Source organism: Elaeis guineensis, chromosome 7 (genome assembly GCF_000442705.2).
Source record: "Elaeis guineensis isolate ETL-2024a chromosome 7, EG11, whole genome shotgun sequence".
Lineage (NCBI taxonomy): Eukaryota > Viridiplantae > Streptophyta > Magnoliopsida > Arecales > Arecaceae > Elaeis > Elaeis guineensis.
The window spans coordinates 17,260,723-17,284,445 of NC_025999.2; the positions used below are offsets into that span (position 1 = coordinate 17,260,723).

Here is a 23,723-nt window from a genome sequence, read left to right on the forward strand (position 1 = left end):
ATCACTTTTCAAATGGGTGCCTAAATATCAAATGATGCGACAAATAATTGCGGTTATAACTAGTATAGTGATAAAATATTATTTTTGTGGACTCCGTTACGGATTGTTATTTGAAACCTCGATATCAAGGAGAGCGTGTGACAGACAAGGCGTTCCCTCAAGTGCACGTGCCAAGTACCAGTGGTAACAGTCGGAGTGGATTTTTGCTTAAAACGTTTTTTTTAAAAAAAACGGAAACCACTCGGCCGTGTTCTGCTCTCTCTACTCCCTCTCCCTCACCGTGTGGGAAACCATGGCAACGCGAGGGCCGGGGGCACGATTAGGGTTTCGGACATGGAGAAGATGAGTGTGGAGCAGCTCAAATCCCTCAAGGAGCAGTCCGACCTCGAGGTCAATCTCCTCCAGGACAGCCTAAACAAGATCCGGACCGCCGCCACCCGCCTCGAGATCGCCTCCTCCGCCCTCCACGACCTCTCCCTCCGCCCCCAAGGCATCCACCTCCCTCCCTCCTTCCCTCCCTCTATAGAGGCTTTCTTCTTTGGATTCTTAAAAAATTTTTGTTGGATTTTGTAGGGAAGAAGCTGCTGGTCCCTCTCACGGCGTCTCTCTACGTTCCCGGCACCCTCGATGATGCCGTTAAAGTTCTCGTTGATGTCGGGACTGGATACTTCATCGAGGTGCTTCCTTCGTTCCTACTTTTTGATAAAGATACCGTCATTCAAGTCTCTTTGTTACGCCCCGATTCGAGATTTGAATCGAGGGTCATGGCAACCATCGCATACTTATAGAATATTTTTTCCATAAGCATGTAAGGCATCTCATCATGATATCTTCACAAATAGTTAAATAAATTTTTTTTTTAATATTTAATAATCAAACCTTAGTTCAAATAACAAATCAAAATTCAGTGTTCAAAAAAAAATAACTGTCTGACAAGATCAATACTAAAAATAAAATTAAAAATCTTAAATAAATTTTGAAAAAATTTTAAATCAATGAGTTAACTCCATCTCTAATCGCTCTTCCAACCGAAATCCCGCATCACGCTAATTTTCTGGATCTGTAAGAAAAACATAAAACTCATCATGAGCTAAATAGCCCAGTAAGCAGTGTATATCTTTAACTGAATAAATCAGGCAATTGTTTCTATACATATCGATTTACTGATATAACAAAGTCAATATGTAATTTCATGAAATCATAATCATACTATCAATCATATATAAAAGTCAATTCATCGTAATTTTCAATTATGCTTTTCATCTTAAATTCATCAATTTCTTAAATTCTTCTTACCAACCATGACTATGACCACATTATCCCTGTGGCAGGATCATAATACCGCGTATCTGCTTGCGGTGGGCTGCGAATCATCTGGCAGCCAAGTCCTTTGGAACCGCTGGTCTCGCTGGCGGTTTTGTCGCTGGTCTATCTGGCGACATGTCGCTGGTCTCACTGGCGACATAAATCCTCAGGACAGTCAATTGCCAACGTATATGCCCTCATTGACGGGGTCCTCAACACAGTCAGATTGTCAATTTCATATTGTCTTTCCAATTCATATATTATTTTCAAAAATAATATAATTAAATGATATTTGAATCAAATCAATCATATCATTCTTTGTGATCATACATCATCATAATAGTTATTCAACAAATAACTTCAATCATAAGTAATTTTCTATAATTAACTTTAATCATAAATAATTTTTAATAATTATTTCAATAAATAATTTTAATCACAAGCATGCATAAATTTATTTAATTCATAATTTACCAGATAAATTCAGTAAAAGTAAACACTACTTACCTCAGAAGAAAATCCAACTAGGAATTCTAGGAATCTCGAAAATCCTTCTCTGAACCTGATACGTCAAATATCATGTTTTATATCAAAATTTCATCGAATTAAAAATAACTAAATTGTTAAAATCTAATGTTCCCACGAGGATCAATTTGTCGACAGCATCCAGGGTTTTCGAACTAATCCATGGATACCCTAATTATATTTATTTATTTTTATTTTTATTGCTAATTTAAATTTTTTTTTAATTAATTAATTTCATAAATCCTAAAATCTAAAGAGAGAGAGAGAGCAAAGAGAGTTTCTCTCTCCGCCCTTTTTTTTTTTTCTTTTCTTTTCTTTTTCTTCTTTTTCTTTTCCTTTTCTTCTTTTTTTTTCTTCTTTTTCTTTTCCTTTTCTTCTTTTTCTTCTTTTTCTTCTTTTTCTTCTTCTTCTTCTCGGCCCTCCCCACGTCGGAACAGGGGACCGGCGTGGTCCTTCATTGGCCGGCCGTTCAGGCCGCGGCCGCCGCGGCGTAGACCGGCGGTTGAGGGAGGACACTCCCCTGTTTCCGGAGGAGCATGGCCGGCGGTCGATTCCGATCGCCGGCGCCGGAAAATCCAAGAAAAAAGGCCCAAAACAGAGTCTCTTTTCCGACCGAAAATCGGCGACACTCGTCACCGGCAGCCTCAAGCAAAAATACGGAAAGAAAAGGGAAGGAAGAGAGGAAGGAGAGGAAGGCTCACCCCGGCCTCCGGTGACCTCACCGGCGAGAAATCACGGCGAGAAACCCAACAGTGTCCGCGGCTCCGATTGAGAAAAACGGGGAGAAAGAGAAAGGGAGGAGGCCGATGGTCGATTCTAAGGAGAGGGAAGACCTTTTTATAGAGGGTCCTAGCACTTCGAGAGGTCTTAGGACTCCCAAATCACTCGGGTTTTGTCAGAGAAGAAGACTCCTATCGGGAGTCTTCTTCCCGGTTTTTACTCTGTTTTTTTTTTTTTTTTTTGGGCTTGGATCCTGATGTCATGGGCTTGGGCTATAACATTCTTCACCCCTAAAAAGAAATTTTGTCCTCGAAATTTTTCATACCTGTAGTCTCGAAGAGCTGGGGATATTTTTGCTTCATTTCTTCCTCTAGCTCCCAAGTAGCTTCTCTTTCTGAATGTCGACTCCACTGTACCTTGACATAAGGAATGTTGCGACGTCTCAGCACTTGTTCTTTACGGTCTACGATCCGTATCGGGTATTCTTCATATGTTAGATCTTTCCTGGCTTGTACTGGTTCAAGTTCCACGATGTGACTTGGATCTGGTAAATATTTTTTTAACATAGAAACATGAAAAGCATTATGTACTCCTGCAAGTGAAGGGGATAAGGCAAGTCGATAAGCCACCTTACCAATTCTTTCCAAAATCTCAAACGGACCCACATATCTAGGATTCAATTTGCCACGAATGTCAAATCTTGAGATTCCTTTTGAAGGAGATACTTTAAGAAATACATGGTCACCGATTTGAAATTCTAATTTTCGTCTCCTGTTATCTGCATAACTTTTCTGTCTGCTTTGTGCTGTCCGAAGTCGTTCTTTAATTAATTGAATCTTTTCGACTGCTTGTTGAACAAGTTCGGGACCCAAAATTCTTCGCTCACCAACATCATCCCAGTGAATCGGTGATCGACATCTTCTACCATATAAGGCTTCATAAGGTGCCATTCCAATGCTAGCCTGATAACTGTTATTGTAAGCGAACTCAATCAAAGGTAGATGCTCATCCCATGAACTTTTCATATCCAAAATACAGGTTCTCAACATATCTTCTAAGATCTGAATAGTTCTCTCTGACTGACCATCAGTCTGTGGATGAAAAGCTGTACTGAAGTTCAATTTTGTTCCTAATGCCTTGTGTAAGCTCTTCCAAAACTGTGATACAAATCTGGTGTCTCGATCCGATACGATGGTCACTGGAATTCCATGTAGCCTTACAATTTCTTTCATATATAACTTTGCTAGTCTTTCCAAGATAAATCCAACTCTAATTGGTAGAAAGTGTGCAGACTTTGTCAATCGGTCCACAATCACCCAGGCTGCATCATTTTTACTGGGAGTCTTCGGTAGTCCAGTTACAAAATCCATAGTGATATGTTCCTACTTCCAAACTGGAATATCAAGAGGTTGAAGTAGTCCCGCAGGTCTCTGATGTTCAGCTTTAACTTGTTGACACACCAAACATTGAGCCACGAATTGAGCGATCTCTCTCTTCATATTATTCCACCAGTACATTTCTTTTAAGTCTCTATACATCTTGGTACCTTCCGGATGAACTGTATAACCGGTCTGATGTGCCTCCTGAAGTATTTCATGCTTGAGTGCTGAATCATTGGGTACGCAAATCCTGTTTTCGAACCTTAATGAACCGTCTTCATGAATCTTGAATTCAGATTGAACACCAGCTTCCACTGAATTTCTTATTTTTATTAGTTGTGGATCATCATTCTGGGCAACTGAAATTCTTTCAATGAGTGTTGGCTGAACCCTCATGTTGGCTAACCGTACTGTTGAGTCATATATTCGGATATCTAATTTCAATTTTCTTATATCTTTTAATAATTGACTTTGGTGTGTGATTAAAACCGCCAAATTTTCCACAGATTTTCTACTAAGGGCATCAGCAACAACATTAGCTTTTCCCGGATGATAATGGATTGTTAAATCATAATCCTTTAATAGTTCTAACCACTTTCTCTGTCTCATGTTTAATTCTTTCTGCGTAAAAATGTACTTCAAACTCTTATGATCAGTAAACACTTCACACTGCGCACCGTATAAGTGATGTCTCCAAATTTTTAGGGCAAAAATCACTGCAGCTAATTCCAAATCATGTGTCGGATAATTCTGTTCATATGGTTTCAATTGTCTTGAGGCATAGGCTACTACCTTACCATGTTGCATCAACACAGCCGAGTTCCTTTTTAGATGCATCACTATATATTGTGAAACCTTCATCTCCTGTTGGTATAGTAAGGATAGGGGCTGAAACTAATCGTTGTTTTAATTCTTGGAAACTCTGTTCACAAACTTCAGTCCACTCAAATTTAACCCTTTTTTGAGTAAGACGAGTCAAAGATGCAGCTATGCGGGAGAATTCTTCTACAAATTGTCTGTAATATCCTGCCATTCTCAGAAAACTTCGAATCTCAGAAATATTTGTAGGTCTGTTCCACTGCATCACAGCTTTCACTTTTGCTGGATCCACAGAAATTCCATCCTTAGATACGATGTGTCCCAAAAAGACTATTTTGTCTAGCTAAAATTCACACTTCTTGAATTTGGCATAAAGCTTTTCTTTCCTCAATATTTGCAGTACACACCGTAAATGTTCTTCATGCTCCAATTTACTTCTCGAATATATCAAGATATCGTCAATAAATACGACAACAAACTTATCAAGATAGGATTTGAATATTCTGTTCATTAAATCCATAAAGGCTGCTGGAGCATTGGTTAACCCAAAAGGCATTACTAGAAATTCATAATGTCCATAACGAGTTCTAAATGCAGTCTTTGGTATGTCCTCTGTTTTGATTTTTAACTGATGATACCCTGAACGAAGATCAATTTTAGAAAAGACTTGTGCACCTTGCAACTGATCAAACAAATCATCGATTCGAGGTAGAGGATACTTATTTCTGATAGTATTTTTATTCAACTCTCTATAGTCGATACAAAGTCTCATACTACCATCTTTCTTCTTTACAAATAAGACTGGAGCTCCTCAAGGAGATACACTAGGCCTTATAAAACCTTTATTCAATAAATCCTGTAATTGATCTTTTAACTCCTTTAACTCCATAGGAGCCATTCTGTAAGGAGCTTTAGAAATCGGACTGGTATTGGGTGCCAACTCAATAGTAAATTCAATTTCTCTATCTGGTGGTAGTCCGACCAAATCATCAATGAATCATCCGAAAATTCATTTACGATAGGAATATTCTGTAACTTCAATTCATCATGTTCTTTATTCTTTATTGATACTAGGTAACTTCTACATCCCTTTCTTATCATCTGTCTAGCTTGCACAAATGAAATAATACGTGGAGGGGTGGTTCCTGTACTTCCATCAAAACTAAAAGTTAATTCTCCCGGTATGTGAAAGTTCACTCTCTTTCCATGACAATCCACAGAGGCATGATAAGTAGCCAGTCAATCCATTCCTAGAATGACATCGAAATCATGCATATCCAGGACTACCAAATCTGTCGGTAATTATTTCTCCTATCTTGATACTACAGGACTTGCACACACTTTCAGTACTCAAAATACCACCTACTGGTGTCTCAACATATAATTTGGTTTTCATGGGTTCACAACTTATATCATGTTGTCTAATAAAAATAGTGGATATAAAGGAGTGTGTAGCACCAGAATCAAACAAAACTGAAGCATGAATACCAGATACAGGAATGGTACCTGTCACCACAGCATTGGAGGCCTGAGCATCCTGTTGTGTGAGTGCATAGATCCTTCCTTGAGTTTTCGGCCTTTGACCTCCGTCCTTTGCTTGTGTTGATCTATTTTCGTCCATCTGGGGGCAATCTGCAATCTTGTGTCCTTTCTGTCTACATCTAAAACACGAACCAGTATTCCATGGGCAATTAGAAGTCTCATGCTCTTTTCGGCCGCATCTCGAACATCTAGCTGCCTCATTTTCACGATTCTTATCAATTGCTGGCTTCTTTGCTGGAACTTTATTGTTTTGATTTCGTCCTTGAGTTCCACTAAACCTATTTCTCTTCTTCTGATTCCGTTCTCGCTCCGCATGAGCTTCATTAACTTCTCTCTCAATTATTAGAGCTTTATTCACAACTGAGGCATAGGTAGTTAGCTCATAGGGTACAACCTGTTTTCTGGTTTCTGTCTTCAGTCCCATTTCAAATTTGTGTACTCTGTCTTGCTCAATCTCAACTAATCTTGGAACAAACTTGGCTAATTCCGTGAATTTAGCTTCATATTCTGCAACGGATCTGTTTCCCTGTTTCAGGTGAATGAACTCCTGCTCTTTCTGTATTCTGACACTTCGGGGGAAATACTTATCAAAGAATTCGTCTCGGAATCTCTCCCAAGTGAGTGGTATCCTATCGTGCTCATATTTTTGTTCCAGTATACGCCATCAGTTGTATGCCTCGCCTTGTAACAGATATGCTGTATAGCGGATCTTCTCTTCATCGTGGCATTCTTGCACGGCGAAGGCCTTCTCCATTTTCATAATCCAATTATCTGCTTCCAGTGGTTCGATGGTCCCTTTGAAGGCTGGAGGAGCTAGCTTCTTAAATTCGACGATATTGTTTTTCTGCATTGGATGTTCTCCATGTCCAGGTGTTGGTGGAAAATGCTGACGGGGCTGTGCATGTTGTTGTTGAAGTAACTGCTGTTGTGTTTGAACTACTCCGATCAGAATTTGCATTAGTTGAGTCATGTTTGGTTCCTCCTGTACTGTCGGAGTATTTTCGGTAGGATCAAAGATTCCCTCCTGCTGAGTTGTGCCGCTGTTTAATTGGGGAGTATTATCGCCAAGTAGATTTGATGTCCCTCCTACCGCTCTTTGAGTATTCCTCGCTCGTCGTGGAGGCATATTGACCTATGATAGATTTGAGATAATAACTTATCCTTAATAAGGTTATAACTTGTGACAAGTCAAATCATAATCGTCATAACTAACCTTTCAATTTCCTAATGTCTACCCATCTCTCTCTTACTCTATTCTACATGTCTCTATCTATCTACTTATGCTCTGATACCATATTAATTGTCACGCCCCCGACCCGAGATTTGAATCGAGGGTCATGGCAACCGCCGCATACTTATAGAATACTTTTCTCATAAGCATGCAAGGCATCTCATCATGATATCTTCACAAATAGTTAAATAATTTTTTTTTCAATATTTAATAATCAAACCTTAGTTCAAATAACAAATCAAAACTCAGTGTTCAAAAGAAAATAACTGTCTGACAAGGTCAATACTAAAAACAAAACTAAAAGTCTTAAATAAATTCTGAGAAAATCCTAAATCAATGAGTTAATTCCATTTCTAATCGCTCTCCCAACCGAAATCCCGCATCACGCTAATTTTCTGGATCTGTAAGAAAAACATAAAACTCATCATGAGCTAAATAGCCTAGTAAGCAGTGTATACCTTTAACTGAATAAATCAGGCAATTGTTTCTATACATATCGATTTACTGATATAACAAAGTCAATATGTAATTTCATGAAATCATAATCATACTATCAATCATATATAAAAGTCAATTCATCGTAATTTTCAATTATGCTTTTCATCTTAAATTCATCAATTTCTTAAATTCTTCTTACCAACCATGACTATGACCACATTATCCCTGTGGCAGGGTCATAATACCGCGTATCTGCTTGCGGTGGGCTGCGAATCATCTGGCAGCCAAGTCCTTTGGAACCGCTGGTCTCGCTGGCGGTTTTGTCGCTGGTCTATCTGGCGACATGTCGCTGGTCTCACTGGCGACATAAATCCTCAGGACAGTCAATTGCCAACGTATATGCCCCCATTGGCGGGGTCCTCAACACAGTCAGGTTGTCAATTTCATATTGTCTTTCCAATTCATATATTATTTTCAAAAATAATATAATTAAATGATATTTGAATCAAATCAATCATATCATTCTTTGTGATCATACATCATCATAATAGTTATTCAACAAATAACTTCAATCATAAGTAATTTTCTACAATTAACTTTAATCATAAATAATTTTCAACAATTAACTTTAATCATAAATAATTTTCAACAATTATTTCAATAAATAATTTCAATCACAAGCATGCATAAATTTATTTAATTCATAATTTACCAGATAAATTCAGTAAAAGTAAACACTATTTACCTCAGAAGAAAATCGAACTAGAAATTCTAGGAATCTCGAAAATCCTTCTCTGAACCTGATACGTCAAATATCATGTTTTATATCAAAATTTCATCGAATTAAAAATAACTAAATTGTTAAAATCTAATGTCCCCACGAGGATCAATTTGTCGACAGCATCCAGGGTTTTCGAACTAATCCATGGATACCCTAATTATATTTATTTATTTTTATTTTTATTGCTAATTTATTTATTTATTTTTTAATTAATTAATTCCATAAATCCTAAAATCTAAAAAGAGAGAGAGAGAGAGAGAGCAAAGAGAGTTTCTCTCTCCGCCCCCTTTTTTTTTTTTCTTTTCTTTTTCTTCTTTTTCTTTTCCTTTTCTTCTTTTTTTTTCCTTCTTTTTCTTTTCCTTTTCTTCTTTTTCTTCTTTTTCTTCTTCTTCTTCTCGGCCCTCCCCACGCCGGAACAGGGGACCGGCGTGGTCCTTCATTGGCCGGCCGTTCAGGCCGCGGCCGTCGCGGCGGAGACCGGCGGTTGAGGGAGGACACTCCCCTGTTTCCGGAGGAGCATGGCCGGCGGTCGATTCCGATCGCCGGCGCCGGAAAATCCAAGGAAAAAGGCCCAAAACAGAGTCTCTTTCCCGACCGAAAATCGGCGACACTCGTCGCCGGCAGCCTCAAGCAAAAATACGGAAAGAAAAGGGAAGGAAGAGAGGAAGGAGAGGAAGGCTCACCCCGGCCTCCGGTAACCTCACCGGCGAGAAATCACGGCGAGAAACCCAACAGTGTCCGCGGCTCCGATTGAGAAAAACGGGGAGAAAGAGAGAGGGAGGAGGTCGATGGTCGATTCTAAGGAGAGGGAAGACCTTCTTATAGAGGGTCCTAGGACTTCGAGAGGTCCTAGGACTCCCAAATCACTCGGGTTTTGCCGGAGAAGAAGACTCTTATCGGGAGTCTTCTTCCCGGTTTTTACTCTGTTTTTTTTTTTTTTTTTTTTTTGGGCTTGGATCCTGATGTCATGGGCTTGGGCTTGGGCTATAACACCCTTCTTGTGTTTTTAGAGTCTTTAGATCGTTTCCTGTTAGAAATTTAGAATCTTTAGCAATACTGATTGAATCTAGGGTCCCCGCACAGTTTTGGAGCTGATGGACTGAGGAGATTCTTCTTCTTGATATCATTATATGTTGCTTGATGCACATTTGCTTTTTTGCCCCAAAATTTTTGTGGTAAATTAGGGTATTCATAATAGGTTGACTTAGAAAATAGATGTTCTTGATTCCAGAATGACAACTGTCTTCGTAAATTAGGTAATAAAGAGTGAAGATTGGCAGAGATTTTTTACTTTCAACTTGAGAACTAAAACAAGGTCAAGCTGGCTCTATTGCGAATGATTTCTTTTGGCAATCCAGTGATTTGTATCACCCATATATGTCTGGATGGTTTTGAGAGTAATAATATGCCTCTTTGGTCATGTAAAATGCATGAATGCCATTATTACTTGTATTTATTTGATCTGGTAAAATGCTTATTGGAATATGTAATCACTCTGATACTATAATTTCAGAATGATGCAAACAAATATAGCTCTAAACAGTTTGCTTCATCCCATTCACCCCCAGCATCTGATCTCTGTTAGCCGTAGGTATTGGTACTACTTAATGCTTTAACCTGTTCAAATTAAGTTTTTGTCATCATTGACTTGCCAAATTTCCGTTTATCACATTCTAAATTTCTAGACTATTGGGTGTATTTTTCCAAGCAGCTAATGATGCCATCCATTTTGATTGTGATTTATCCATTCCTTCACTTGGCAAAAGTTCCTTGTCTTCCCTTTCCATTCATCTTGATGTAAAAGTTATTAATGATGGACATATATGCAAATTGTTGATACTAGACTTCCTTTGATGCCTGAACTTGTGTACATCTCTGTCCTTGGTACCAAATCCGAGGATACCAAGGTTGTTTCATCCACTTTGATAAGCAAGTGGCTAATTATTTCCTTGGAGAAAGCAGCTGATTATGTGCCTCACCATTACATGCTCATGGTTATAAAGGGGGGAAAAAAGAAATTATGCTGCACTTACACGATAACTAATTTTTTTTAATAGTAATCTTTTTTGATTCTATTCCGAATAAACTCTTCATTGTACTTATTTTTAGCCATGCCATCTAATCATCTCATGATGTTATTCCCTCCCAATTCACAACATCTTGATTCATACCTAAATTCAAATATAATACATCATATGTACATTTATTATCCCTAGTCAATTGACCAAACAACATTCTAGGAGTTAATGTCTAGTTTGTCCATGTTTATTTGATCCTCTTTGAAACAATCCGATTCATCTTTTCATCCTTTCGTGTCTTGTGCTTTATGTAGCAAGATGATTTAAGAACCTGAATCATAGATCATTTTTAATCTTTTTACATACATGTGTTATGTAAACCAGTGAAGGGCATGTGTGATGCAAGAATGAGTGAGAGAAGGTGGAGTGAACAAGACATAAAGCATGGAACATGAGAAAGAGATAGAAAGTTATAGATAAATATGATGATCTTTGATTTGCTTTATAATGGTATAGATATTTTGAGATTCAATAAGGGGGGACGAAAAAATTAAAATGTTTCGAAAAAACAAGAGGGAAAGAAAAATATTGAAAATTTGAATACCTCAAGCAGAAAGCTGCAAAGTTGACCAACTAGCCAGGCTTCAATGCAAGTTTGACTGTGAAAAATTGAAAATTAAAATAAAAAAATAAAAAAAAAATACTGAGAAACCAAATTTCTTTTTTTTAAAAAAAAAAAATTGAGGGAAAAAAGAGTTCTTTGAATATTCTAGTTTTAAGAGAAAAGAGGGGCTGGTCCCAACATTTTAACTGGCCTTTGTTTCACATATTTCAGTATTTCTTTGGAGGGACTGTCATCAAAATGGTGTATAATTTTTTGTCCAGAAAGGCTAATAATATCATTGATCTGTGGTTATAACTTTTATTTTGGCAATGACATGATTCGGTAGTTAGGTTCTATTTTGTTGCTGATGAACTGGCAAATCATGGAAGTGCAGTTGGCAAACTCAAGTTTAAGAAACTATAGTTTGGGTGATGGTGGTTTTTCAAAAGATGCTGGTACTGGAATGTGTTCTGTTGTTGTTTTGATCTAGGATGCAACATTGACATTGTGTCAACTTGTACTTGCAATCTATAGTTTGAATGCCTTCATGGTCATGCCTTTTTTATTGTTGGTTTAGTGCATGAATTACATGTGTTTCTGTAATTTTAGGTATAAATAACCAATTATATATTTCGATAAGCAAAAACACACACACACACACACACAAAAGAATCAATAATCTGGTTCCACTTGTAACCTACTTTGATTAGATTGTTGAGTCAATTATGTTGCCTGTTTTGATTAAGGAGATTAAGTGTGAAAGAACTCTCGATCTTAGGTGTTCGATGCTGCTGTAACAATGAAATGTTGAGAATCAACATAATCAATAAAAAATATGCATGCTTGCATCTGTTGTTTGGCTTTAGAATGTTTGGAATCAACACACATGCTTTTTGAGTCTTCAATCTTTTCGTGCATCTACTTGTGTATTTTTTTTGAAATAAATAAATTTCATAAATTCGTTTCTTACTTTTAGTTTGTGAGATTTTTACATGCAAAAGCAATTAGAAATTTCTAGGGGCTTGACACTGGTATAGCAAGCCAACAAGCCAAATTCATATTACCTCTAGAAAAATGGGGGCCAAAATAATCTTGATAGATTATCTATTTCTGGGTCATAATATACGCCTTATTACATGTAATTTCATATATGTTTATATGCTCACCTGTGTATTTCATTTACGCATCCTTCTTGCTTGTTTCATATCATTGTTGATTTTACTTTGTTGATTACAGAAAACCATGACTGAGAGCAAGGACTATTGTGATCGAAAAATTAATTTACTCAAATCTAATTATGAGGAACTTATTGAGGTATTTATTGATCATAAACCTTCTGCTTGCATGCTATGCTTTTAAATCCTTTTCTATTTATTTAAAGGGAGACAAAGCAAATTAATTTGCTTTGTATAAAAATTGAAACCCTATTATATCAAATATTTAGAATTAACATGCCATTGCTTCCATGAGACATAATGCATCAATTTTAAATGGCTGATTCTTTTCATCGTTGACAATAATTCTAAATTTAAGTTGGCAATGATTTTCAAGTTAACGCACTGGTGGATGTTATTTAATTGTTTTTTACAAGAGTATGTGCTCATGTGGCTGCACATCTGTAGGACTGGGGTTTCACTGCTCTCTAGATGTTTGTAGAAGGTTGTGGTTAATTGTGATATCCAACTTGAGTGCTACTGTTGGGTCTTATTGCATCAACAAATATCCACGATCACCATGATTGGTTGCCGAGATGCCTTGACTTGCTATGGGAGATGTGTTGATTGTATGGGTTTGCCTTCCTATGTTGGAGTATGCTCAGCTTAGGGATCTTCGCCTGTATGACTGCAAAATAGAAATGAAAGACTAGTCTAGAAGAGTATAGTAAACAATTCCATGCATGTATGCTGAAAATAGACTATCATGTCCGTTATGCACTGAGGAGGTTGGTGGGGGAGGATTGACTGCTGCTTCCCTTTATAAAACCCCAAAAATAAAGATAGGTAAGTGAATTATGAAATGCAAATACTAAACCTATGCATGTCTGAGTGGATGGCCTAAAAATAAAGAGATAAGGAAAGAGAGTAGGTGGAGCCTGAGATGAAATTTTCCCCTTGGCCTTGGATGATGATTGCTTAAAGAGTCTTTCCAACCTCCATTTCTCCTTGCTATCTCTCCCTCTCTCTCTCAGCATCAAAGTTACTGCTGGATCCTCTCAACTCCCTTTTGAAGGAATTCAAGAACTGATGTTCTCAAGCGGCCAGCGACTGCTGATTCCGAGGGGTTAGGCATTCCCATGTGTAAATAGGATCGGTTAGGCTTCAAAATTTGTAAGTCTGTTGGTACTCGATGATTTTTCTTAAAAGGGAATTTGGATAACAGAAGGCTGTCCTCTAGACACTTGGACGGCAAATGTTTTTGTTAGGAAGTTCGGGTGGCAAGAAGCTACAATCCAAACAACCAAGACGGTTAGGGATTCCAGTTTGTTAAACAGGGTCCCAAAATCAAATTTTGAATCCAGAAGGCAGGACTTTCCTATCAAGAAGGTAACACTTCGTTGTTCGAAGACCCAATTTCAAAAATGAAGTAATGCTTCTGTTTGTGTGTGGTTTATACAATTTGGTCTATGGAGGGGCAATGATCTCAGGTTCACGGTCATGGTTTAACAGGCAGGCAGGATGTTTTGGGTGCCAAAATGTGTGGTGTCTATAGCTGCCTCTCCATGTCTCGTTCTATAGGAAAAAGTGCCAACCAAGGCCTTAAAAACAACCCTAGGATTTTCTGAGCCCCTTGTTCGGGGTGGCAAAGTGGCAGCCTGCATATCGTACTAGGGTGCTAATTCAAATAAATAGGAGACCTTGTCTCACAGGGGTTTTGCATGGTTGATATATTTTTAGGTGAAGTGCATTCAGGGGATGTCATTAGCCTGGTTTTGTCTGCCTTTTAACAGGGCCTCTAGCTGTATGGCACGTCCTCTATCATAGAGGTCAAGCAATCACTAATGTCTGAGTTTGGGGAGGTGCTGTATGCCTCCGGAATACCTGGCCATATAGTTACTCTAGCTATCAAGGAGGTTTGCCTGCAACTAGTTCAAGATCTAACTATAAGATACGTGACTTGAAGTGGATCATGGTCCTATCCTGAACCAGAACCTAGTTTTACCCAAACTTCAGGTTAGATTGGGTCAAAAACGACTTTTGTGGATATTCTTCATCAAAATGAGAGTTATGTTGCACAATGTAGGGTGGAGAGAAGGTAGGGACAGAAGGATGCGGGGAAGCGAAGTCACAGTTAGTTTTGGTGTTACAGTTTTTAATGGTTTATAACAAATAGAAATTGTTCACTTTCTGATCTATAGCTTTTACTATTTAATAAACTAAAGCAGTATTTCATTAATTTAATCTTGCCTTTTCAAGACCACCGACCTTGTGCCTGTACCCCCACCTCCCCAAAACACCCGGACAATAAAATATTTTCTTTTTTTTCTCTACAACTACCTTCAGATTCTAATGTATTATCTTGCACTTGCATATCAGTTAGCGGTTTCTTATTGTAAACATAAACTCTGTAACAATGCCACTGGTTGTCATAAGCGTAGATGAGATAGGTGGAGGATTTACAGTATGGTGGCATGCGGTTGTATAAAGCATCTCCAACCACATGAAAAATCCTGATCTGATTTTCATGTACTGGTGTGTGAGATCGCCCTAAATAGTTGGGACACAGTTGATGGATATGGTTATAGGTCCATAGGCTAGATGATTGGCTTGCATTTTGCACTTGGGTTGAACGCAACACACTTACCTGCTTAAAAAAAAAAAAAATCATATGCATTGCAAATTTTAGTGCTATAATACAATTTTGGTTCATTTACTTTAAATGGTCTTTCTGGAACTGGCAAACCACTACCTACTGTAAGAATTTTCGTCACTGAATAGCTAACTTTGGCTCTCTAAACATGCAGATGGCTTCCAAAAAGAAAAACGTAGCAGATGAAGCTGGAATTATCTTACAAGCAAAACTCAGGCAATCATCTTCAAGTGCATGAGAATACAAAGTGGCAACTATTTGTAATTCTTGAAATTCATAGTTGGGCACTTGAATGTTTGGTCCCACGTAAAAAACTTGGTTTATTTGCATCTCTCAGGTGGTTTTTTTTTCCCTTCAATTAGATGTTCCTGTCACCTTGCCTGTATTATTCCAAGTACATGTCAATGTCAATAGATCTTAAAACTGGCTGTTGGTTTAAGTACTTGGAACACAGGAAAATATGGAGTTTTTGTATGTTTTATATTCTTGGTGGATGGATTATGGAGTGTCACAAACTTTCCATCACACGTGGCAGTAGGGTGAAGTGTGTGCATCAGATGCCCATGCTTTGTCCATTGATGAGAGCATCAACTGCCTCTATTAAATGTTGCTGATGTTGGTTGCTGAAGAGAGCTATTATTTTTTCTTTTTTTGGGTAGAAGAAGAGATCTATTGTTGCAAACTTTGTTCTTATTTGGGAAGTTCAGACTCTTTCGGACATCTGCCTTCCGAGATTGGCGATTGAGTATTGGAGTTGAACAAATACACAGTTGCCATGAGAAAGAGCCGTCGTTGGGCATTTATATTGCTATTGTTCCATATTGCTATCATTCCATGTGCAGGTGTTTAATTTACAACCAGAATCAAAATCGAAATAGATTAAAATTAAAATAAAAATTATTAAATTTCTTAAAATATTTGGTTTGGGGTCAGAATTAGAATCGAAATGAAGATTTGAATTAGGAGAGAATAGAAATTAAATTTTAGATAGATTATGAAATTTTCATTTTATTTCAAAATTAAATTTTTTTCAATCAAATAATTAGAATGGGAGTCGTTCATTTTCATTTCGATTCCAGTAAGAAATGTCGTATCGGATCGAACTATATGGTATGGGGCGTATCGAATCGGACTGACGGCCAACCGATCTGATTCGATCTTTTTTTTTTTCAAAAAATCATTCGAACCGGACGGTTTGGTATGGTTCGAAGCCATACCGTCCAAAATTGGATGGTATGGTTCGGTTCGATACAAATCGACGTTGAATCGAACCATATCGACATATCACATGAGGGGTGGGAGGTGTGGGGGGACTTAGGCTGTCATTTAGTGGCAGTCAGGATTTTTTCTCTGATAGAGATCCAAGAGTTTTCTCAGAATTTTCAAGAAGCGCTCTCAAGCTTTCAATGACACGAAGCCTTTCGAAAAAAATTAAAAAAAAATTCTGTCAAATTGCAGTATTTTTTCGAGGAAACAGTAATTTTTGATCGGGAGTAAGGTAATGTATTATTCTTTTAGTAAATATTTTATTTTTATATTTTTATGACTAAAAAAAATAAAAATGAAGAAGTAAGAAAATAAAAAAAATAATATCAAAATTTTATGATTTTGATTTGATCATATGTGATAGATTTTTGAAAAATCTACGTGATGACACTAAAATCATTGATTTTTATTAATTATATATTTTATTAAATATATATATATTTATAAAAAAATTATTAAAAAAATAAATTCAAAAAAAATGTAAAATCAAAGATTCTGAATCATGTTTAGAATAATTCAAGCTACTTGAATCTAACCACAGATTTTTTTTTAATTTTTAAAATTAAAAATATTTTTATAATTATTTAAATAATAAAAAATATAATTAATTAAAAAAATATAAAATTAATACTATATTTTAGCTAATTTAAAAATATTATTTGAAGCATATAACATATTTTTTTAAATTTATGAGTTTTAAAATTATTATTATTATTTTTTTAAATTTATATATAATATTTTTTTAATAATTATTAAACTGCCGTATTTTGTTATACTTGCAAAAATGAGTAAGAAGAAAGATTCAGAGTGTGACATCGATTGAGATCATAATGAGATGCTCTCGGCTCGGCATTATTGAAAATGCAAATGGTACAACATAGAGTTCAAGAAAAGAGGAGTGACTAGATTGAAGTAGCACCTGGCTGATGATTATCCTAATATGTCCATGTGTCGGAAATGCCCACAGAAGATCTGACAGTTGATGAAAAAGTACTTCATTGATTCAAAAGCAGTCAAAGAAAAGACAAAGCAAAAGAGGGCGGAGGTGGACTGTCGAACTACAAAGCCACCTTCCTATCATTCTAGAGAGTCAGAGGAGGCTTCCGCTCTAGATGATGAGGAGGCATAGATTGAGACTGCCATTCAGACGAGTTTGGATGATTAGTACCGACAGAAGATGGTCAGGTATAGAGAGCGATTTGGACCATCATGCTATGAATCAGGGTCTGGATCAGTGATCGATGGGGGAGAATCCGAGTTCAGGAAGACTACCTCAGTCAGAAAGTCCGATGGTAGAGGGAGTAGATATAATATTTCATTTTTGTTGGGAGCTTTTGGCAGTAGAAGGAGATACTCCAGAGATATTCCAGCAAAAGCCACTATCCATGATTTGGATCCACATGTTTTTTCCAGCAATGATTCAAAGCAGCAGAGGATTGACACTATGGTGAAAAAAGATAAAAAAAAGAATATGTAGCGAGCTATTGAATTATGATTTTATTTCAGTCATGTTCCAGTAAATGCAGCAGGCAATCCTTACTATCAATCTGCCATTTCAACCATAAGACTGCCGGCCAGGGTATAGATCCGTCAGGACCTAAGGACATCTATGGTCAGCTTCTTAACAGTAACAAGGAGGATCTGCAGAGATGGATTACTTCTTACAAGAATAAATGGCTCACATATAGACTGACAGTGATATATGATGGTTGGATCGCTCCTACTAGATGGAGCATCATTAATTTTTGACATACTGTGATGGAAAAAAAAAAATTTTCACAAATGAATTGATGCTTCAGATAAGATGTACGATACCGTATATATCTTTGATCTGATGGAGGTGATGATTGATTCAGTGGGTGAGCAGTATATCGTGCTAGTCATCACAGATAATGGACCATAATATAAGACTGCTGAAGAGTTGCTGATGGAGTGGCGATCGCAGATATACTGGATCTCATATGCTGCACATTGCATTAATCTTATATTGATGGATATTGAGAAGATTCGTGGGGTGCAGCAGGTAGTGGAGATTATCCAGACTATTACTAAATTCATCTACAATCACACATTGGTTCTTTCATTGATGCGGACGTATACTGGAGGGAGATCTTGAGACTGGATGTCATACGATTTGCTACCAACTATATAACACTTGATAGTCTTCTTCAGAAGAAAGCAGCTTTATGTCAGATGTTTGTCAGTGCTGAGTGACAAGAGAGCAGATATACGAGAGCCAGCACTCATGAAAGTCATGTGGAGAACTTGATGACGAGTCAGTCATTCTAATAGCGAGCTGAGAAAATAGTGAAGGTTATTAAGCCATTATACGAGATATTTTGCACCGTAGATAGTGAAAGATATCCCTAGATGGGCTTCTTATATTACATGATGGAGAGGGCAAAGAAATAGATCAGTGAGAATGATCTGAAGCATGCTCAAGAATTCATTAACATCATTGAGCACCGTTGGGACTATCAAATGGATAGAGATTTGCATCTAGCCGATAAGCACGGATTCAAAAATACTTTAAAATATTTCTTTTCTTATACTTGTAAAAATATACTTAATCAATTATAAAATTTATCTGCAGCTAACTATTTAAATCTGAGATTCCAATATATTATTTCTGAGATAGATATGGATAACGAGCTTCTTACTGCTCTTCGTAATATGATATATAAAATGGTGCTCGATCCAGAAATCGCATCATTGTGTTTGCAAGAGATATACTAATTTAAAACAGATGTGATTATTTAACTGAATTCGATCTGTACTCAATGATATATTTATAAATTTAATACATATATTTTTTTACAGACGAAATAGTTTAAAAAAGGATCAGACAGTTTTGGAGTCTCATCAGCTGTTATAAGCAAAAAGAAGATGAATCCAAATAAATTATATATCAATAATGGGCAGTATAGATTGACATCATATGCCTAATAATATCATGAAATTTGATATATAATTCTGCTTTTGTAGCTGAATAGTGGATTCATTTTGAAATGTCCGCAGAATATTTGAGAAGTGTGGCTATCTGGATTCTTTTCCAAACGATCTCTGCTAATGGATGTGAGCGCAATTAATTGATCAACTTTCACCCTTATTCACAGCAAATATAGAAATCGTCTGATACAAAAGTGCCTCAATGATCTTGTATATGTTCACTAAAATTTGAGATTGAGACTAAAATACGTTCAGGAGAAAATACAATTAAAGTACACTGAGTCGATATTAAATGATTATGTTGACGAGGATGACGATCCGATCATCGGATAGCTTGAAGGTTAGCAGTAGGAGTCAGAGCTTGATAAGCCGAGATCCCCTCCACGACCAGCTAGTGTAGTAGCTACGGAGATCAAGGTAGATTCAGGGCAATGGGCAGAAAAAAATATTCTGCATAAGATTCCAACTGATCAGCCACAATCTGAGGAGACATAAAAGACTCATTCATCACATGACTCGATGTCTAATACATCTTCGTAGAGGTTTGAGGTAAAAATATTTAGACAAGGTCGGCAGCCAGCAACAAGACATCCATCCTTCCAATCACAGAAAACTCAGTCACAAAGGGGCATAAAAGGAGAAAAAGAAAAGAAGTTGCAAGTGTACCACTCTCAAAAGGAGCTATCTAACTCAAATTCAAAAATTAATAAGAGTGATGATGGTATTAGTAGTAGTAGTCATGGATATGATGATCAGGAAGATACTAGAGGATAGGAGATCACTGCTTATGAGACATAGCTGCAGGATGATATTCGATTCACCGGTGAGTTCCAGTTTACACATGCCATACAAGATAGGGACTATGGTGGATGAGTCGGTAGAGATCGTGGGGAGCCAATTTCATATAGATGACGGACTTCTATAGGTTGTCCAGAACACGATGCAGCTGCAGACGATCTTGCACGTAGAGTAGGATCCATGAAAATATCTGGATCATCCTTGCAATATGGATCCTATTACTCGCAACCATCTTATGATCAATATGGATATGGTGTATCCGAAATATCTTCTAGTGGTTACTACTCTATGCAGCCTGAAGCATCTGACAGATCAGATTTTACTATCGACATATTTGGATGGACTCCTCCACAGCCATACCATCATCCTGATGATACTTCTCGAAGCTAGAGTTTAAATGAGAGATCTGAGATGTCTTACAATCCAGAGAGGATGCTTTATGGGATGAATATTTAAAAGTACAGTACTTCTTGATTAGAGGGATGGACTGATGTTTCTCTAAACTATGCTAATGATCCAGATATCTACGAGCATCATAGAAACTCGACGATATATTAAATATAGAGCAGATCTCAAGGTTAATATATCGTTATTTGTACTTTATACTTTAAAAATTTAGATATATTTTAATACATATTTATATATTTTTTTAATTTTAGGATGATAGAGTTATAATATAATATAAATAAATATATATTTAAAATTTTGAATCAAGATTCTCTATAACTCTACTGAACTCAAAAATTGAATTCAAATATGTCAATATTATGCAATATAATATAATTTTGAGATTATAATTATGAATTAATAATTTAAAATTTAAAAAAAAATAAAACAAAATAAAAAAAAATTTATACCGATATCTAACCGGTACACTGGAGCATATTGTGTGTCAGCACGATACGATACTGATACCATACCGTACCAATCCGATGCCGGTACGTGTATCGATACAGTAATCCTTGAATTTCAAATTCTAATTCTCTCCAATCAAACATCTCCTAATGAAATTTATTCTTTACCAGAAGACCAATGAGGTGGAATAGATCCATGAAACAACATGCTAACATCTAATTCCACTAAAATATTGAACGCATGGAACTCGTGATCAAAACAAAAGAGAGTTAGCATACCATATTCTAAAACATCGATGGGTATCCATTGGATATAAGTTTTCAATATTCAGTGCCCATTTTATAATTTTTCAGATATTTCCAATGTTCAAAAATTTCATAATGTGTCATTCACATCCATTTGTGATTCGCTAAACAATGTCTAAATTACTGAATCAATAACTACACTTGTTGGTGATCTTAATTTACAATGTCCCGCAGACAAATTATTTGAGGTTTGCCAGCTATATATCAACTACTGTATATTGGGTATATACTCAAAAATTTGGCATCATTTAGTTTGTAACATTATCCTTCTCCTCAGAAGATTGAACTAGTTGAAATTTGGTTTGGTGATGTATTAATATGTGCAGAACCAACAAATTTAATCATCCACACAAGCAGAAAGCATTGAGACAATCAGGCAAATATTTTGTAGGGAAGATCTAAGTTCCAAGCAAATTAAACCAACAAAACCATGTTTCAGCAAGGAAACAGTTTCAGCAATGGACTGGTGACATGTTCTGCTATTAGAAGCCTAAAATTCTAGACCACTAAAGTGCCCACCATCACAGTAACAGCTTCTCCCCGAATCTTTACTCGTTCTGTCTCCTCTTCCCATTGCAAGTCCAATATCCCACCCCTTGGAGAAGCCTGCTCAAGCATACAAGAGATGACAACACAATAAACACTCCAGAAGAAGAAGAAAAATAAGGACCGTCCAACCTGCAATAACAATGTTCTTTCCTAAAGGAAATCACTAAATAATTTATTCTCACATGAAGATAAATTCAGAATATTACCATGTAAGCAATGAGATTGTGTTTCCCCAGCTTCTTACTCCAATAGGGTGCTAGTGCACAATGTGCGCTACCAGTAACAGGATCCTGTGAGATGCAACATATGTTAAGAGAGAGGATAACTTCTATCATCCTTGAACCATTTGTAGGAGTACCAAAAGATTTAAGACATCACAATCTTTGTCCTGAAAATATGTCAGACTTGTACATCTCTCAAAAGCATTAGAAAAACAAGCAGAAGGTCTGTAAAAGTATTCATTTGTCCTGCTGTTTAGTAGTTTCTGGTTGTTAACTATGGCATGTAAAACTTTTGCAGCTTTCCTTATATGAGAAGAAAGGTATATAAATGGGAGTGCTCTAGAGGACATTATGATGTTAATTGCGATTTTGATGGAACATTAATGAGTTTACATGAAAACATTCACCAGTTTCCTGTTTGCAGTTGATATAATTACATTTGCATGTATAAGAATATTTTCCACGATTACTGTGACACAAGATTCTAATCTCTTATTCCTAATAGCTGTGGATAAATAGACCGAGTAAAAAAGTAATATTTTCCTAGAAAATTAGACTGAGTAGTTTCAATTGATCTTACAGCTGCATGTTGTTTTGGATGATAATGATCATATTTAGCAAATGAAGTTTTTCGCAAGAAGCATATCAAGGTTCGCGAACTCGAAACTAGAATTTGTGTCTGTTGCCGACTGGTATGATACCATACCGTACCATACCGGACTATACCTTGCTGTACCGATAATAAAAAAAATCAAAAAAAAGCTCACCCACCGACACTAAAAAAAAAAAAAATTGGGCCAAACCAACTCTCAACCGTACCGAACAGGACTAAACCGCTCCATATCAAGTGGTTCGGGCCGATAACATACCGAACCTATTGGTTCGGTCCGATTTAGCCCATTTTCTGAAAATCCAACTTGAATTGGACCGGCTTCCCACCGGTATGGTTCGGTGCGAGATGTACTGGCCAGTTCGGATCGGTACAAAATATCATGAAGCATATGCTTCTAGCTATTTCACAAAATATTTCATATCTACCCTTGAAAATGCATGACATTAACAATATAAATAAGCCTGTTAGGAAGCACAACAATATCCGGTGAATCTTTAGCTGACATTAGGGCAATATGCAAGTTAACAATAAACACATCAGCAATCTTTTGTTGACACCTATTCCACAAAACCTCTTATATCTACTACCATTAAAACTTTCATGAAGCAAGTACTGACTGATAATCCTTTCCATGATACCGACTATTATGGGAGGATGGCATCTTTAGTCCCACATTGATTGTGAATCAAAAGGAACTCTAGCTTGTATGGGATCGAAGCCTTTTCTCCCCCCTAATAAGGCACCTTTTAAAGGGCAAAACTGTGCGGGTGAGTGCATGGGGAGTGTATGCGAAGTAACCCCCAAAGCGGACAATACCTCACGCAGACGAGCATAGAGAACCGACCCATCCCATCCATTCGAGCCACGAGCCCTTGACTGTAACATTCCCGACCTCATGCCTGACACCTGACCTTATAGGACCTCCTCCCGAAGAAGGGGAAGACCCAATCCCCATTGAAGGACTACTGTTGTGGGAGAACGACACTTTTAGTCCCATA

General features: G+C 37.0%; 1 protein-coding gene and 1 long non-coding RNA gene across 2 annotated transcripts; one reads left to right on the forward strand and one right to left on the reverse strand.

The window, feature by feature from the left end:
• The first annotated feature begins 277 nt into the window (after window positions 1–277).
• Window positions 278–15,663, forward strand: LOC105060454 (prefoldin subunit 5). The gene is given in 5 exon segments (XM_010944171.4): window positions 278–322; window positions 325–490; window positions 574–677; window positions 12,599–12,676; window positions 15,324–15,663. Coding segments are annotated over 5 exon segments (462 nt in total). The 5' UTR covers window positions 278–292; the 3' UTR covers window positions 15,408–15,663.
• Window positions 15,664–21,629: 5,966 nt separating this feature from the next.
• Window positions 21,630–23,500, reverse strand: LOC140859487 (uncharacterized). The gene is made up of 2 exons (XR_012142997.1): window positions 22,098–23,500; window positions 21,630–21,948 (listed from the first exon to the last, which is right to left on the reverse strand). It is a non-coding gene; the product is annotated as an uncharacterized lncRNA (long non-coding RNA).
• Window positions 23,501–23,723: the final 223 nt, after the last annotated feature.